Raw genomic sequence first — 15,883 nt, 5'->3', positions numbered from 1 at the left:
AATAATTAAATAAAAAATTACTACTTATTAAATGTAATCTCTATTATTAAAAAGCAAGTCTCAATCACATCTTTTACTTAATGAATAATAACTTTTATTTTATAAATTGTAATAGTTAAATAAAAAATCACAACTTGACAAGTGTAATTTTTGTTATTGAAAAACAAATCTCTAAAATAACAAACCATAATTACAATTTTTATTTAAGTAATAATAATTTTTATTTAAAAAATTATAAAAATTAAATAAGAAATCATAACCTATTAGTAAAAATAAAATAATTTGTTCAATTCAAAATTTATTAATATATAAGTTTTAAAAAATTTTAGCAAAATTATGGAAATTAGATTATTATTTATAGTATTTCCCAACTTTTTTTAAAAGAATCGTGCTTCTCGTGAGACTCGAGAAATTTCTTTACTATCATGTGTGTTTATATATATAGATATAGAGCACACATATTAGGAAACTACCGGGCGATTGGAAAATCTGAGCTCGTCGGCAGGGACGATGGCTAGTTCCAAGGCAGTTTCGTTACTAAGACGCAGTCTTCACAGCTCGCGCATTCTCACTTGCTACAGAAGCCACTGCTCTGTCCCGGAGAGTTCCGCGATTGACAATGTTGACGATGAAGTGAGCTCTTTCCAGTCTTTAACTTCTCTCGGTTTTCGTTGTGCCAGTGGTTCGTGAAATTCTTACTCTCACGCTCTCTTCTCTAGGTGCTTGTCGAAGGAAAATCAGCTTCTAGAACGGCGATTCTCAATAGACCCTCAGTTCTCAATGCCATCAATAGCATGACGGTGTGTTTCCATAATTTACCTTTCCGCGGTCATCGTTTGGTGTGTGCGCATGTATTTATGATTTATCTGCTAGTATTTGAAATCATCGGGTCTTTGTGTGTTTGTTTTAGGTTGTTGGGTTTAATCTCGGTTTGTAAAACTGTTTATCTTGAAATGTTCCCTTGGACCAAATAAGCCCAAATCAATCATTGTGTCTTCTGACATGATGTAGACGTTTGTGATATGACAACAACAATAACACGCCTTAAGGGCAACTATGTGAATTATTGTTAACTAAAAGCTTTTCACACTCCTCACAGATAACTCCTGCGTCTTCTTTATATATATTTAAATTATTTTCAATAATTTTTTATCTTTTTTTTTTCTGTGACACTCGCTTTTTTTCATATACACTCATTTTAAATTTTATCTTTACATGTATGTCAGCACATTCATCTCAACATTTTTATCTTTATTACTCCAATTTTATGCTCCTACTGTTTCGTAAAAGCCCAACATTAATTACCATATAATTTTGCTAGTCTTATAGCAGTTCAATGAAATTTTTCTTTAAATATATTAGATACAAATAACTCTTTTAGTCTTTTTGTTATTCAGCCACCCAACTTGTATTCTATGTACAATATTTTCATCAATTTCCTCATTATGTTGAGTAATAGTTTTCAAATATCTAAATTTTTTCACTTTAAGTATAATTTGATCTTTCAATTTTCACTTTTAAATTACTACTCACTGACCTCTTGTCAAAATTACAATATAAATATTCCATCTTACTCCTATTTAGGCAAAAACTTTTTGACTCTAATGTCTTCCTCTATAATTCAAGTTTACAGTTAATCTTCTCTCTTATCTCCTCAATAAGGATTATATTATCCATAAAAAGCATGCATTTGAAGATTTCCTCTTGAATATGCTCAGTCAAAATGTCTAGGACCAGATCAAACAAAAAAGGAGTCAAAGAGTATCCCTGATGTAGACATTTTTGATATTTGTATAAAACTGACTTGAATGAACAGGCTAACTCTCGGTACTAAATTTTTGTATCCATGAAGTCATCTAGTTTCCTTCGTTAAATTAAGTTATGTTGAAATGCAGTTTTTTTTTAAATGGTGCTTTGCTGACATTTATATTGTTTTATTGTGTTGGACAAGTTAGTTAATTATTGTACTTGATAGAAGCGGTGAACATGGGAGGGGGGGAATTCACAATATATGGCTTGGAGGTGCTAGAGTTAAAAGGAGATAATGAATGTGAAACTCAGCCATTTTTCAATTGACCTATGACAATTCTTATTTTAACTGTTCTACTAGACGAGAGGAGGGACATCACCTTTCAAAATTTTCCTCTCTCACCTTATTTATATCAAACGCCTAAAGTGGGAAATGGAAGTTTTTCCATTCCTTTAAAGTTTTACACCGTTTCCATTTTCATCCCTCCTACTGTCAAATTAGTCTTTAGCTCTCCTAGCACAGCTTTATTCTACAATTCTATATTGGGTTAAAGCTTACACCTTTTCTGTGTATCAAAATTTTTAATTTAATGATTATGTTATAATTTGACACTTAATAGGGAGTTACATGGTCATAGATATTCTTTTGGTTTTCAGGCAGCTAGACTGCATACACTTTACAAAAAGTGGGAAGACAATCCTGATATTGGTTTTGTGATGGTGAAGGTAATAAAAATATTGTCATTATTTTCTTTCTGTCTAAAATATAATGTATAAAATGATGACAGGTCGTGTCCATTCACATATCTAGCTATGTGCCATTTACACATTATTTTTAAATTTTTAAAGGGCAGGGGCCGGGCATTTTCAGCTGGTGGAGATATTGTTGCTGTTTACCATTTGCTAAATCAAGGTGAAAGAAAGATTTACGTTTTGGATCAGATGATGCGTTGCCTATGCTTAATTTTATATCTTTGATGTCATTCATTGCTTCTAAAATGTATGTTAATCTGTTGTCTATCTCAAGAAAATGGCCTTGAATATCTTGTGAAGTGGGAATAGCATTTAAACCAAGTACTGAATATCAGGATGACATTATGAAATCATATGTTCAAGATCTTTAAAGATCAAAGGATAAGGCACATTAATGTTGAATCGATTGGTTACTCTGTTAAGGACTTGTTTAAAAACAACCATAAATATTGCAAGACCCAAGGTTGTGTGTGTATGGATCCCTTTGTGCATTATAGAAGAATAATTCTGAAAGAGAGAGATAGAAGAGAATAGAGGAAAGAACAGAGAAGAGAGAAAGTTGCAGAGAGATTGAGCTAGAAGAGAAAGACAAAGAAGTTCAATGGATAGAACACTGCATTATTGTAATCTGGATAAGCATATGATTTACATAGGTAACCTCCTATATATAGGCTTTTACTCCTCACCCACCCCTAACGGCTAGTGACAGTAACAGCCCTTAAGTAACTCTAACTAACTACCTAACTACAATTACACAACATCTACTAGGTTATATTCTTAGGAATCCGAGCTCATTGTTATTAGCATCATAGTGGATTATATCTATTTAGAACCTGATTTGAAACTTATTAAGTGTTGGTTATTATAGGGGCCACACCAAACTATAAGTTTTAGAGGCTTTGCATTACTTGGTCAAGAGATCAATTTTTCCCATTCCAATTCTTGTATTAACATAAATTTCACTAGGTATATGTGGGTAGAAAAGATAAGGTGTATTAATTATTGTATTCAAACCGGTGCAAAGAAGGCTATGGGGGTGCCCGAGAGGAGGGCTAAGCAAATGGTCTTTAGCTTTATAAAGAAATATAGAGGGAAGCCAAGAAGAACACTCTAGGAAGTTATGGAATGGGACCTATTGGTAAATGATTTATTTGAGGAGTTGGTTGTTAATAGAATACAATGACATCATGCAATCTGTGTAGCCGACCTCACTTAGTAAGGTAAAACTTGTTATTGTTGCTGTTGTTTTATTTGTGGATAGATCTTTTAAGTATTCAAATACAAACAGTTTTTGTGTGACGGGGAGTGGTAGACATATGAACCACTACTGTGTAGCATATAATATTAAACTTTTGAATTGAATTGATTCTAAACATGTCCATGTTTGACATTTCTAAATTATGTGAGTTACCAATTCTTGGCATCAATTTATGAGAGAAAGTACAAGCAACATGAAGTTGTTAAATTGCTTGTTAATAACCTGTTTTGAATTCTGGAGAAGTTGCAAGTTTGTAAGAAATTTTGTCATGCCAATTTTTCCATAAATTTTCCATAAATGTCATGATGAGGACTTAAAACTTCCAGTGTTAGGCAGGAAAAAGGAAAAGTGAAAATGAGGATAGGGGAAAAAAATGTTGGAGATACTTTCCCTCCTCTAATCCATGCAGTTTGCTTTCAAACAAGTTAAACAGAATGACAAATGGATACAGTTTATTTCATAGGAGCTTCATAAAAGGTAAAAGCAAAATAGTCAAATCTTTCCCTATACTTCATAATTTTGTCTCTGAAGACCCTACGATATTAAGAAGCCTTTTCTCTCTCCTTTACATCCATTCCCCATTGTCTCATCCCACACAGAAGCAAAGCCTTAATTTGGTGTGAATGACTTGTACTGGTTACTGTTGTTTTTCTGTTTCCAATAAATCTTAGGATTACTCAAAAGAATGGAACTATAATTGCTTGCCTTAATTAACATGTGAGGCCCTTTTTTAATGACTTGATCATAACTAGTTCAGATCCTCCGTTGAATTTTCTTGTGCACTCAGTCTAATCTAGGTTGGGCTTCCCTCTTAGTTGACTGACCCTCTTCTGCAACTATATTCATACTCATGATTTCCAATGAGGTCTTACTCTTTCCATCCTTATTCTTCTAATTATAATTCTAAAAAATTATTATTTCTTCCCTATTTAAATGCCTATCTCCACTCTGTACAGTTTCAAAACACAATTTCTCTGAAATAGATTTTTCAGTTGAAGCAAACACTCAATTGCACTTTTGTGTAAATTAATGTGTTATTACCTCATGGCATATCTATCTCGCGTTCATTCATTTTGACATGTTTGATTAGATTTTGTTGTCGTTGATACTAGCTATGAATTGCAGCAGTATACTTCAATGGGTGAAAATAAATGAGGATTTTTATTGGTGCTGCATCTGATAAGGGAGGAAGAGAGCAGAATTTCCAACTCCTAATCTGTTTTTACAATATTTTGGGTCAAGCAATACCAAGGAATTTTCTTAGTTTGTGCTTTTGTGGTTAAATGATATATTTGAAGAATTTTGTTGTTGATAAACATGATGACATTGTACAATCCATGTAACCAACCTCACTTAATAGGACAAGGCTTGTTGTTTTTATGCTTTTGTGGCTGAAGGAAGCTTAAGAAAAATATAGTGTCTACAGTTATTTATGAAAATTGGTTATGCTAGGATGTTCTTTTCTTTTTCTTCAATTTTTACTCTTCTCATCATGTGTTGGTCGTATCAACTTTCTGATTGTTGTTAACTAGATATTTATCTATTGCTTTCAATTTGTGCAGGGAACTTGGAAAGTTGTAAGGAATTTTTTAGAACGATATATAGCTTTATCTACTTTCTCGGTACATATTTGAAGCCACATGTGAGCACATCATTTAAGGCATTAATGATAGCTTATTATATTCTCTTTTTATTAGATATATAACTATGATCTAAACATCTATCGATTTACTTATGACCACCAATTCAGCTAGAACTTGATTTTGGAACTCCTGGCATAATTTAATCCAGGGGATTGGCTTAACAAGATTCAAATCATGGCTAAAGGGTTAAACATGTTGACATATTTAGTTATTATGTTGCTTATAGTTCCTAGATAGGCAATTCTCTTCAAGCGATCCTAAATCATAATCCTTCCAATAATTTTTATTGTTTATTCATTTGAGTGTTGATTCAAAGTCATTGAAATATTGATCCTCTCCTTTAACAAAATTGACAATTAGCTAGTTTCTATTTAATATATGATCCTAAGCTTGAAGAAATCTAGAGTCATATAATAACTGATGAAGTACTTTTAGTAGGCTTGGATTCTCAACTGAAAATAGTGATTTTGTGCTTATTTATAACAACAACAACAACAACAACAACAAGCCTTTATCCCACTAGGTGGGGTAGGCTACATGGATTGCAAGACGCCATTGTGCTCTATTATTTATCAAGCTTTTAGGAATATTATTAATTAAGAGATCGTGTTCAACAACTTTCAAGAGTGTTCTCTTAGGCCTTCCTCTACCTCTCTTAATCGGACTCAAAGTTATATGTTCCACTTTTCTCACTGGTGCCTCCCTTGATCTTCTTTGTACATGCCCAAACCATCTCAACCGATTTTCTACCATTTTTTCCTCAATAGGTGCCACTCACTTTTTCGCATACGTGCTCATTTCGAATTTTATCTTTACGTATATGTCCGCACATCCATCGTAACATTCTCATCTCTGCTACTCCAACTTTATGCTCTTGCTGTCCCGTTAGAGCCCAGCATTCACTACTATATAACATTGCCGGTCTGATAGTAGTGTGATAAAACTTTCCTTTAAGTTTATTAGGCACCTTACGGTCGCAAATAACTCCTTTAGCTTTTCTCCAATTACACCACCCTGCTTGAATTCTATGTGAAATATCTCCACTGCTTATTTATAACATGTAGGAAAATATTGTTGATACTATAAAAGAATATAACAATAATAACAAGTCTTATCCCACTAAGTGAAATCGGCCACATGGATATATTTGTGCTTTATCAACAATCAACTTTTCAAATATATCATTCATCATAAGATTCTATTCGAAACTTTCTTGAATGTCCTTATTATCCCTCTATATCTCCTCATAGGGCTGAAAACAATATGCTCAACCCTTATCACATAATCCTTTTGTGGCTTCTTTGCATATCCTAAAACAATCTTAAATAATTTTTTATCATTTTCTCTTCAATAGATGTCGTGTCTTCTTCTTGTATACAATCATTGTGGATCTTGTACATCCATCTCAGCAACTTTATCTCGATTATCCCAATTTTTTTTCTCTTGTCCTTTCAACTCACTACCATGTATGGAATTATTGGTCTTATAGAGCAATAGATAGAGAAGAGAGGAAAAGTCTTTTCTAGAAAGAAAATGGGATAGGTGCATTTCCCTTTTTTTTTTTTTATCTACAAAACACTTTCTACGTACTAGACATTGCATTAATCTTTAGGAAAGAAAGCTTGCTAAGAGTGCTTTTTTCTAGCTAAAATTCCAAGTTTTAAATTTTGACAGTAGATCACCTCTAAGGATGTTATATTCAGAGTCTTACAACTTAAGCTGCTAGTAGCATCTCGTGCAAAGCAAATACAGGGAGGGTGAAAAGGTAGTGGAGATAGTAATGAACATTAATATATCTGCTGAAAGGCTGAAGAAGGCTTACAAATTAGTGACTATCAAAACAATATTTATGCGTGACCACACTTAGTGCCTTCAATTTCTTTTTAATGAGTAATTATTTCACAAACTCCGATACAGAACCTAATAAAGAAGGAAGAGGAAACTGAAGCTTATAGATCATACAAAATTAGGCATTCCGAAGGAGAAAAGAGTTGTGTACTTCCTGCATTAGGCATTGTTATCAATTAATCATTGCTAAAATTTTCATGCTGATTGCTGAAATGACAATATAAACAACAGCGTTATTTAATATACTATTTTTCTTTTTCTATATTAAAAATATCATTTTGGTTCACTGTGAATTGATCTATACCTATCTTTTTCCTTTTGGCAGTTATCATTGAAGTTTCTTATGCAAGTTGTGGACTGTCTTTTTGAATGATGTCTTATCCTCCTCTCTCGTAACTATTTATTTCAGATAAAACTTCTTTTTAGATGCCAAGACAAATATATGAAATAGAAAGATGCATAATTATACCTTTATAAGTTGTAATTTTCTGGTTTTATCGAAAGTGTTAAAAGAGGTAGCTGTTGGGAATAAAACTTGTTAAGAAAGGAGGGATAGCTAAAGTTAAGTGATTAAGTAATCAGATACCAAGAAAATATATGATTGTTTTTTTTTCTTTTTTGGGATCAATAGTAAATAGTTTTGAGCCCTGTAAAAAGGGAAAGAGAAAAACTAAAGAGAACACTCAAAGAAGTTGTTAAATGAGACCTTTTAGTTAATAATATACCCAAAGGCTTCGTTGTTGATATAGCACAACGGCTTTATGCAATCCATATAGTTGATCCTACTTAGTAGGATGAGGTGGCTGTTTCTTGTTGTTGTTGAAAGAGTTGTTTACTGTGCATCGAAAGCTGACATACTGTTATTATGACCACAAAAGTTCAATTGTGTTATTTACTTAGGGTGTAGCACATTTAATTATTCCCTTAACTTGCAAGACTTTCTAAACTTCTTCAATCCTCTTAATAGTAAACTCTTCTCACCCTACTAGATTTTCCTAATATCTCATACAAAGTTGGCATATAAATTTTATATTTATTATTTTGACTTCCTCCTCTAAACTCCAACAACATATTTTATTCTCACATCAATATTAAAATTTATTCAGACTAATATTATTACATTCATCACATGTTCTGTTTATATGTTGTTTAAACAATATTAAAGAACAAAGGTTCAATTTTTGGTCATATTAGTTCGGTGCCAATGAAACAGCTCTTGTTTTTTTTTTTTTTTCCTTGGCAGGTAGCTCTTCTAAATGGTATTACCATGGGTGGTGGAGCAGGAATTTCAATCCCTGGAACATTTCGGGTTGGAACAGACAAAACTGTATGTAATGGGGCATTGTTTAGAATATTTACATCCTTAAATTAAATGAGTCGCCCATCCTTAAAATTGTTTAGTTGAGAATTCTGTAGTTGTAATCAAACAGTTTCAATTAGTCTGACGTCTATGGAAAACAGAAGAGATCTTGTTATAGAACTTCATCTGTTCTTCAGAGTTAGCATGAAAGCTTGATGCTTTAACCCCTCAAATATTCTTGACTTATTCTTTGGAGCTTGGCAACCTTTTGAAAACTGCATCTCATATATGTGCAAGGGAAATTATGATATAATGTACACAATTACCTCACATTTATCTCGCAGACATTGATCACTATTACATCATTGTACTCAGCAACTCTAGGATGTCTGTTTTTACATATACATACAGTTGAGAATCCTAATCTATTAGTTGTTCCATTTTTATTTGCCAGTGACATGAATATATACAACTGAGTGCATATGCTGAGCTCCAATGTAACTTATCCCACTTTTCAGATTTTTGCTACTCCAGAAACTCTTATAGGATTTCACCCTGATGCTGGAGCTTCCTTTTACCTTTCACATCTACCTGGCCATTTAGGTAAGATGATGGCTATATCATGTATTTTCCACTTCCATGTTTCAAGTTATTGAAGTATATGAACGCGGTACATGATCTGTTTACATGAAGTTAAACCCAAAAGATATTAGAAGTTCTACTTGTGCCCTGCTATTATGTACTTTTTGATAGCAGCTAGTTGTGAGGATGGTGTTTTCTTATATAGTATCAGGCTGCTCTTGTTCAAGGAAATATCATGTTGGCTGAATGATGAAAGGACTTTGTTGAAGTATAATTATGGGGATCAGAATTGGGTGGGAGTTATATTACGTACATGCATGTTACACTGACATTTGCGGTTTGGAACTGCAGCCGTTATGAGAATCAGAATTTAATTGTGAATTATATTATGTGGATGTAGATTGCGGACATTTGCAATTTGAAACTGCAGCTTTTAGAAGTTGATGGTTCTGTTCAAATTTCAAATGACATTTAAGCTGTTGTTAGTGGTCTATGCCAATGACAACCGTTAAGAAAGAGTGACTGGTGCTGGTGTTGGTGTGATCCTTATTATTGTAACTTGTTACTTTAGAATACCTGAACTTGAATTTGATCCTTTTTTGGAAATAGGGCATTGTTTTTTTTTTTTTTTGGTCCAAGTTTTCAGGAAGTAAATTTCAAATTGTAAAAGACGCATGTAGGAAATATGAAAGTTGAATTTGAGATGCCCAATTCCCATCCCAACTGTTAGTTATCCTTGTTTTCAGGTGAGTACTTGGGTTTAACTGGGGAAAAACTCAATGGAGTGGAGATGATTAACTGTGGGCTTGCAACACACTATACATTAAGCGCAGTTCAGTACGCTGCTTGCTTGTTATTTATTTTTCTTTATATTCGCCAGGGTATATGACATTAAAAGCATTGTTTCTTTTGTCCTACAGAGGCTTCCATTACTTGAGGAACAGCTGGGGAAATTGGTTACGGATGATCCTTCTGTCATTGAAACCACTTTAGAAAAGTATGGCGACCTTGTCCGCCCAGATAGTAGAACTGCACTTCAAAGGTTTGTCATGTCTCACTCAACAATGCTATCTGATGACAGCCTTTTTCTCATCGTTGATAAATAATTTATAGAAGGAAAGCCTCCTATATCAGTCGAAGAAAAAGAAGCCAAAAAAAAAAAAAAAAAAAACTTGCACTAGCTTAAAAGCATCCTCCATACCCTCTATATCAGACAACAGAATCCCCAAAGATTATCATTAGCAGAGCCCACAAGAACTTTATATGACATTCTGTTAAAAGCTAATTTGGCTATTATAAATTTTCTTTTGGGTGAGCTCTATTATATATTTAAAGTGCCAAAATCACCTCTCTATTTTAATTTTATTTCCATGTGTACCCATATAAGGTTTTTTTGTACTGTCATCTATACATATATACATACGTTCATGTGTGTGTGTGATGCACGCACGCACACACGCACACACACAACACATGCATTGCACACTTGCACTACATACATATCATGCGTGCCTGCATTTATATATGGATGTATGTATGTATGATTGCAAAAACGTTTATATTTCTGGGCAAAACACAATTTCTCTAATCAAGTGATACATCTGCTTAATTATGATTCAGTATAACTAATACAAAGTAAATTTTATACCAAATAGTTATTAGGCAAAATTAATTATTTAATCCTTATATTTTTAACTTGGTTACAAATCCATTCATGTACTTTAACTCATTCAACTCAGTCCCTTAAGTTTCATGTCCTTTAGGGATTGAGTTGTTACAGTGTCATAAGTGTAGGGACCAATAGATTAAATGACAAAAACTTGAGGGACTGAGTTGCACCTAATTAAACTTCAAGAACTGTCTTGTAATTGAGTCAGTACTACAGAGATTATATGATTTATTTTCCTGAGTTATTATGATAAGGCACTCTCCATTTTTTCAACAAGGTGCAAAAAGCAGTTATTTTAAGCATACAAGTTTAAGTTTTATGCCTTGTCATGTTACATAGCTATAGCAAGTTTAAAAAGTTATTATTTAACATCTCATTTGTGCTTTTGATAGAAAACATAGTAGGATTTTGTACCAACACATATTTTTGCATGGTCTAAGACTTTTTCATATCACTAACTTCTTAAAAAGCCAGAGCAGTATAATATTTGTCATGATAAACTAGGGCATTCAGTTGATATTTTTGTCTTATGCTATATTAGTGGAAAGTAAACCTTATTAATTTATTTATTTACTTCAGGATTGAAATTATAGATAAATGCTTTTGCCATGATACAGTTGAAGAGATCGTTGATGCTTTGGTGAGATTTGCATCTTCCTTTGTATTTGAGAACGTTTTTAAACTGAATATGAGACCTTTCGCAGAAGTATATTAATCTATAAGTACTTCAGATATTGTGTTACTTGCAGACTAGGATTTCAACTATTAAATATTTGCTTCTATCAAGTCATTTACAGATTCTGAATAGTAGAAAGGGAAAAAAAATGTTGGAAATTACCGTTGTTCTAATGGAATTATTTAATTTTTTTTTTTTAACTTCACTTAAGTATTGTTTGTATTTTAGTTATTTTTGGATACCATTTCTTCACGAATGGAATTAGTTTAAATGTTCTATTTTAATTTGGATGGGACTACTCTATTTTGATTAGGATAAGATTTATTTTGAAAATTGTTTAGATAGACTTCATCAGTGAGTTATTTGAGTGTGGATCTTTCTCTTGTCTATGTATATAACACACTGCTTCTATCTAATCTATGAAATCCAAAGGAAAATTAAACCCTGAGCTTCTACAAAAAGTAAATAACGAAAATTAGACCCTAAACTTCTGCAAAATTTCTTTCATTCTTTTGATCTTCCTTACAATAGCTTTTACAGATTTTTAAGCATGACACCACACCACTCTTTGGTATACTTTTGTTATTTTTGTTGATTCTTATTTATCCTTCATTTCTTGTAGACAATTGAGGCAAATCAAGCAAATGATGCCTGGTGCATAGGTACCCTGAATAGACTTAAAGAAGCTTCTCCATTGAGCTTGAAGGTTGCCTTGAGATCTGTGAGTTTGTTTTCCTTACATAAACCCTTTGAACTTTTGTTTTGCCCGCCCCATTATTCTCTGATGAGAAGAAGCCAGCCGCTATTATCGATTATGATGCAATCCATCCATTAACTAGTGTAGATAAGGGAAGGTAGATTTCAGACTCTTGATCAGTGCTTGTCACGTGAGTACCACATGTCATTACAAGGAATATCTAAGCAGATTTCCGGTGACTTTTGTGAGGTATAGAACATTTTATTGTCTTGTAATGACTGCAAACCCAGTTTTTGGAGCTATAAAATGATTTGAATTTCTTGTTAGGGTGTGCGGGCACGCATGGTGGACAAAGACATGGCACCAAAGGTACCTGTTTTTGTATCACTCCCTCTCATTCTTATTATATAAAGACCTATTAACAACATCACATAGGTTAAGGAATTCAATTAAAATTAGTTAGTGCTTTTAAAATATCAGAATTATCCTCAGAAGTTGATTAATTAGAGAAGGTTCTTTAATTAATTAGGAAGCAGTTAGTTAAATAATATTTAGGGAAAAAATTAATACTTGAAACAAGAGGTCTTGTATTAAGAACCATTAGGAATGTTGTTATTATATAAATAAGGACTAGAGAGAGTATATTTTAGAGTGAGAAGTTGGCTTTGTTTCCAATATATTGTTAGAAATTGTCGTGAAAGTAATCCTCGGCCTTCTCCCTCAATTTTTAGGTTCTGTTTGGTTGGTTGAAAGAAATGGAATAGAGTGGAATGGGGTGAAAAAATAAAGATAAAAATAAGATGATCAAAATGGAAAAAGGGATAGGTGAATTATATTCATAAAAGATAAGGATAATTTTGGAGAGTATGATGATTTTCGCATTTAGTGTTATCATGCTTACCATGAAAGAAGAAGGTGATTTAATTCATTTTTTATTTTGTTTTTTAATTTATTCCATTCCAATCATTTCTAGCAACCAAAGGGATCTTAAGTTTGTATCTCCCAAAAAACATTTATAAAGCAATTTCTTTCAAAAGTAAATTTGATCGATCCTTGTTTTCTGGTTTATCTTGGTGGAATTCCGTTATGTGCTTTGACCCTCTGCAAAATATGCAGTGGGACCCTCCTACGTTGGACAAGGTGTCTGATGATATGGTGGATCAGTACTTCTTGCCGGTCAGTGTATCTGAGCCAGGTCTAGACTTGCCTGCACAAATCCGAGAAGCTTTTATCTAAGAAGTGTGTTTCCCTACGTCTCCATTCAAATAATTCTAGAATTGAACTCCGTTGGTCTTTAGTTGTCATTTATTAAGCCGCAAATTTGTAGTCGGTACTGCCTCTGGATAGTAAAATAGCTTTGGCTTTATTACACAAGATGAGCGACAAACAATTCATGACCTTGAACGTAGTCTCATTCCTATATATAACTCATCTTTTACAAAAATTTTATGTACCATTTCCAGCAACGCGTGGTATCAGGGGTTTTAGTTTGATAGATTAGGTAAAACTGTCGGCAAATATTAACAGACAAAATGAGTTATATATATATATATATAGTGTGTGTGTGTGTGTGTGAGTTAAGGAAAGGAGGACCATATAAACTTGCAAGAAGGCCGATCTTTGATTTGTCTTTGGTGTTGGCATTGAAAATCTGGAAAAATATAAAGTGATGTGAATATTTAAAAATTGAGTTGATTATGCTTATACATGTTGAGTTGCTAACATCGCCTCCCTCTCACAGGCAAATGTGGTATGTTAGAAATTTGATTTATAATATATTTGGTTTACAGCTTATAAAAACCATGTCAAGTTAAAGTTGGTCGAGCTTAAATTAGATAAAATTAAGGAATTTATATTTGGCTTAAAGGGTATTTTTGGCACAACCTGAAAATTTAAGTTATAATCGGCCCATAGTAGTCGAACACCATGGGATACCACGTTATCTTTATTCTGACCTATCCTATCTAAATATTTCGTCCACAATGTTTAATACCAAAGTACTTTGTTCAACTATTTATTGATTTGTAAAATAGAATATTACAGGGTGAGTCTACCACTGACTTAGTGAAGTGTAAAATAACAAGGTGCACGAATAGGAAGCAGAAGGCACACGAGTTTTTCACAAACAAATTCTTTAAGAAAATATTAAATATTACTATGATCAAGAATGCACATTCATAATTTGTATGTTCAAGATACTACTTTCTAATAATTTTGTAATGAATCCAATCATCATACAAGGCAAATGTTACTAGACTTTCAATTATAACAAAACTTTTCATCAACACATTCCAATATCTTTGGTAGGAAATAATCGTTCCACCTATATAATATACAACACTTATATAATGTAAAACATGTCATACAACTCATGTTGAATTATCATCTCACCTGCATGATATATAATATACAATGTATCATAAAACTCATGATGGGGAATAACCACGTCACTTATGTGATATATAATATGTCATGTATCATATAACTTATGGTGAGGAATAATCTCCTTACCTAATATATCATGGACACTTATAAATATTTACACAAACCATACAATTACATGAATCACAAGCAAAAATAAATAAATAAAATTAAGTAAAGACCAGTAGTCAAAAAAACTCATATATTGAAAATAAATCAATTTGCTTTTTTAAAATCATAAAATTTGGGATTATAATTGGTTTTAAAAGGAAAGGAGAAATTATAAAGAATTGAAAAGGAATATACAAATGTCTCTTAAATTTAAATTATCAATACCCATAATCATCAACATATAATTTAATTTCAATAAATTATAAATTGTTGTAACAACCAAAAATATTAATCAGACTTAGAACATTGACACAATTTCCCATCATCTAGAAACATTGAACACAGATAAAAATTTGGAGTTTGCTTCTCAAGTGAACAAGGAAAAATGAAAGTAATTAAGGCTAGAAAACATAAGAAAGGTGAAAACAAAATGTCTCACCTTGCTATTCATATACTTACTCGTTGGGATCGTTAGTAGAGATCCTTTTTAGCCACTCTAAAAATTTACACCAGCTGAAGAGTTCTTATGAGTATCACGTATAAATAATATTTTTATGTAGTCCTTATCAATTTCCAACAATAATCAAGATTCCTTTCCTTTCCTTTCTTTAATGAACTGCATCCTCATTTTCCATCTAAGTTCCTAATACAACTGTTAATATCAATCAAGAATTTCTTGTTTAATGTAATACTAATCAAGCATAGGATTTATCTTATAGAGCCAGAAAATTAAAATTTCAAATACAAGAATTGAAATAGATGTTGTAATACTACTTTTCTATTTGAAATTTCGAATATAATGGCTTGATTAAAGTATAATTTCAGGGAAAATAAACGCAAAGGAGTGCTATATATACATACATGTTTATAGATATAAAGCTTAGGAAAAAAAACCGATAACATATATACATATATAAAGAAACCTATTCAGCCTTTTAAAATTTATAAAAAAAGAAAGAAAGAAAGAAATCGAAGAAGTAAATGAATGAAGTCTGTACAGTTTGTGTTTTTTTTTTTTTTTCCTTTTTGGGAACCGATTGAGGATTCAAAGAAGGAAGGAATAAAAAAGAAAAAAGAAAAAAATCAACGTCTCTATTGATTTTCATTCATGTCTCGCTCAAGCGAATAATGAAAGGAGGAAGAAGAAAAATAAGGGAAGAGAGAAAGGGTAGGCTG

At 32.3% G+C, this 15,883-nt stretch overlaps 1 protein-coding gene across 2 annotated transcripts; it reads left to right on the top strand.

Annotated features, from left to right (window-relative positions):
* Nucleotides 1-461: 461 nt before the first annotated feature.
* On the top strand, nt 462-13,619 carry LOC129291002 (3-hydroxyisobutyryl-CoA hydrolase-like protein 1, mitochondrial). Of its 2 annotated transcripts, XM_054928079.1 has the most exons (14): nt 462-633; nt 720-800; nt 2,407-2,475; nt 2,599-2,662; nt 5,323-5,402; nt 8,495-8,578; nt 9,070-9,154; nt 9,880-9,965; nt 10,054-10,175; nt 11,382-11,442; nt 12,101-12,199; nt 12,323-12,424; nt 12,503-12,544; nt 13,292-13,619. In XM_054928079.1, exons 1-14 carry the CDS (start codon nt 511-513, stop codon nt 13,409-13,411), a joined length of 1,218 nt encoding a protein of 405 aa, XP_054784054.1. In that variant the 5' UTR covers nt 462-510; the 3' UTR covers nt 13,412-13,619. The 2 variants fall into 2 exon arrangements, 1 of the variants encoding a protein (XP_054784054.1); XR_008588604.1 differs by lacking the exon at nt 13,292-13,619 and having other exon boundaries at nt 12,318-12,424; nt 12,503-12,524.
* The last annotated feature ends 2,264 nt before the right edge of the window (nt 13,620-15,883 follow it).

Source organism: Prosopis cineraria, unplaced genomic scaffold (assembly GCF_029017545.1).
Source record: "Prosopis cineraria cultivar Desert tree isolate PC_DT_omini unplaced genomic scaffold, ASM2901754v1 PC13, whole genome shotgun sequence".
NCBI lineage: Eukaryota > Viridiplantae > Streptophyta > Magnoliopsida > Fabales > Fabaceae > Prosopis > Prosopis cineraria.
This window is presented reverse-complemented; position numbering and strand designations above follow the sequence as displayed.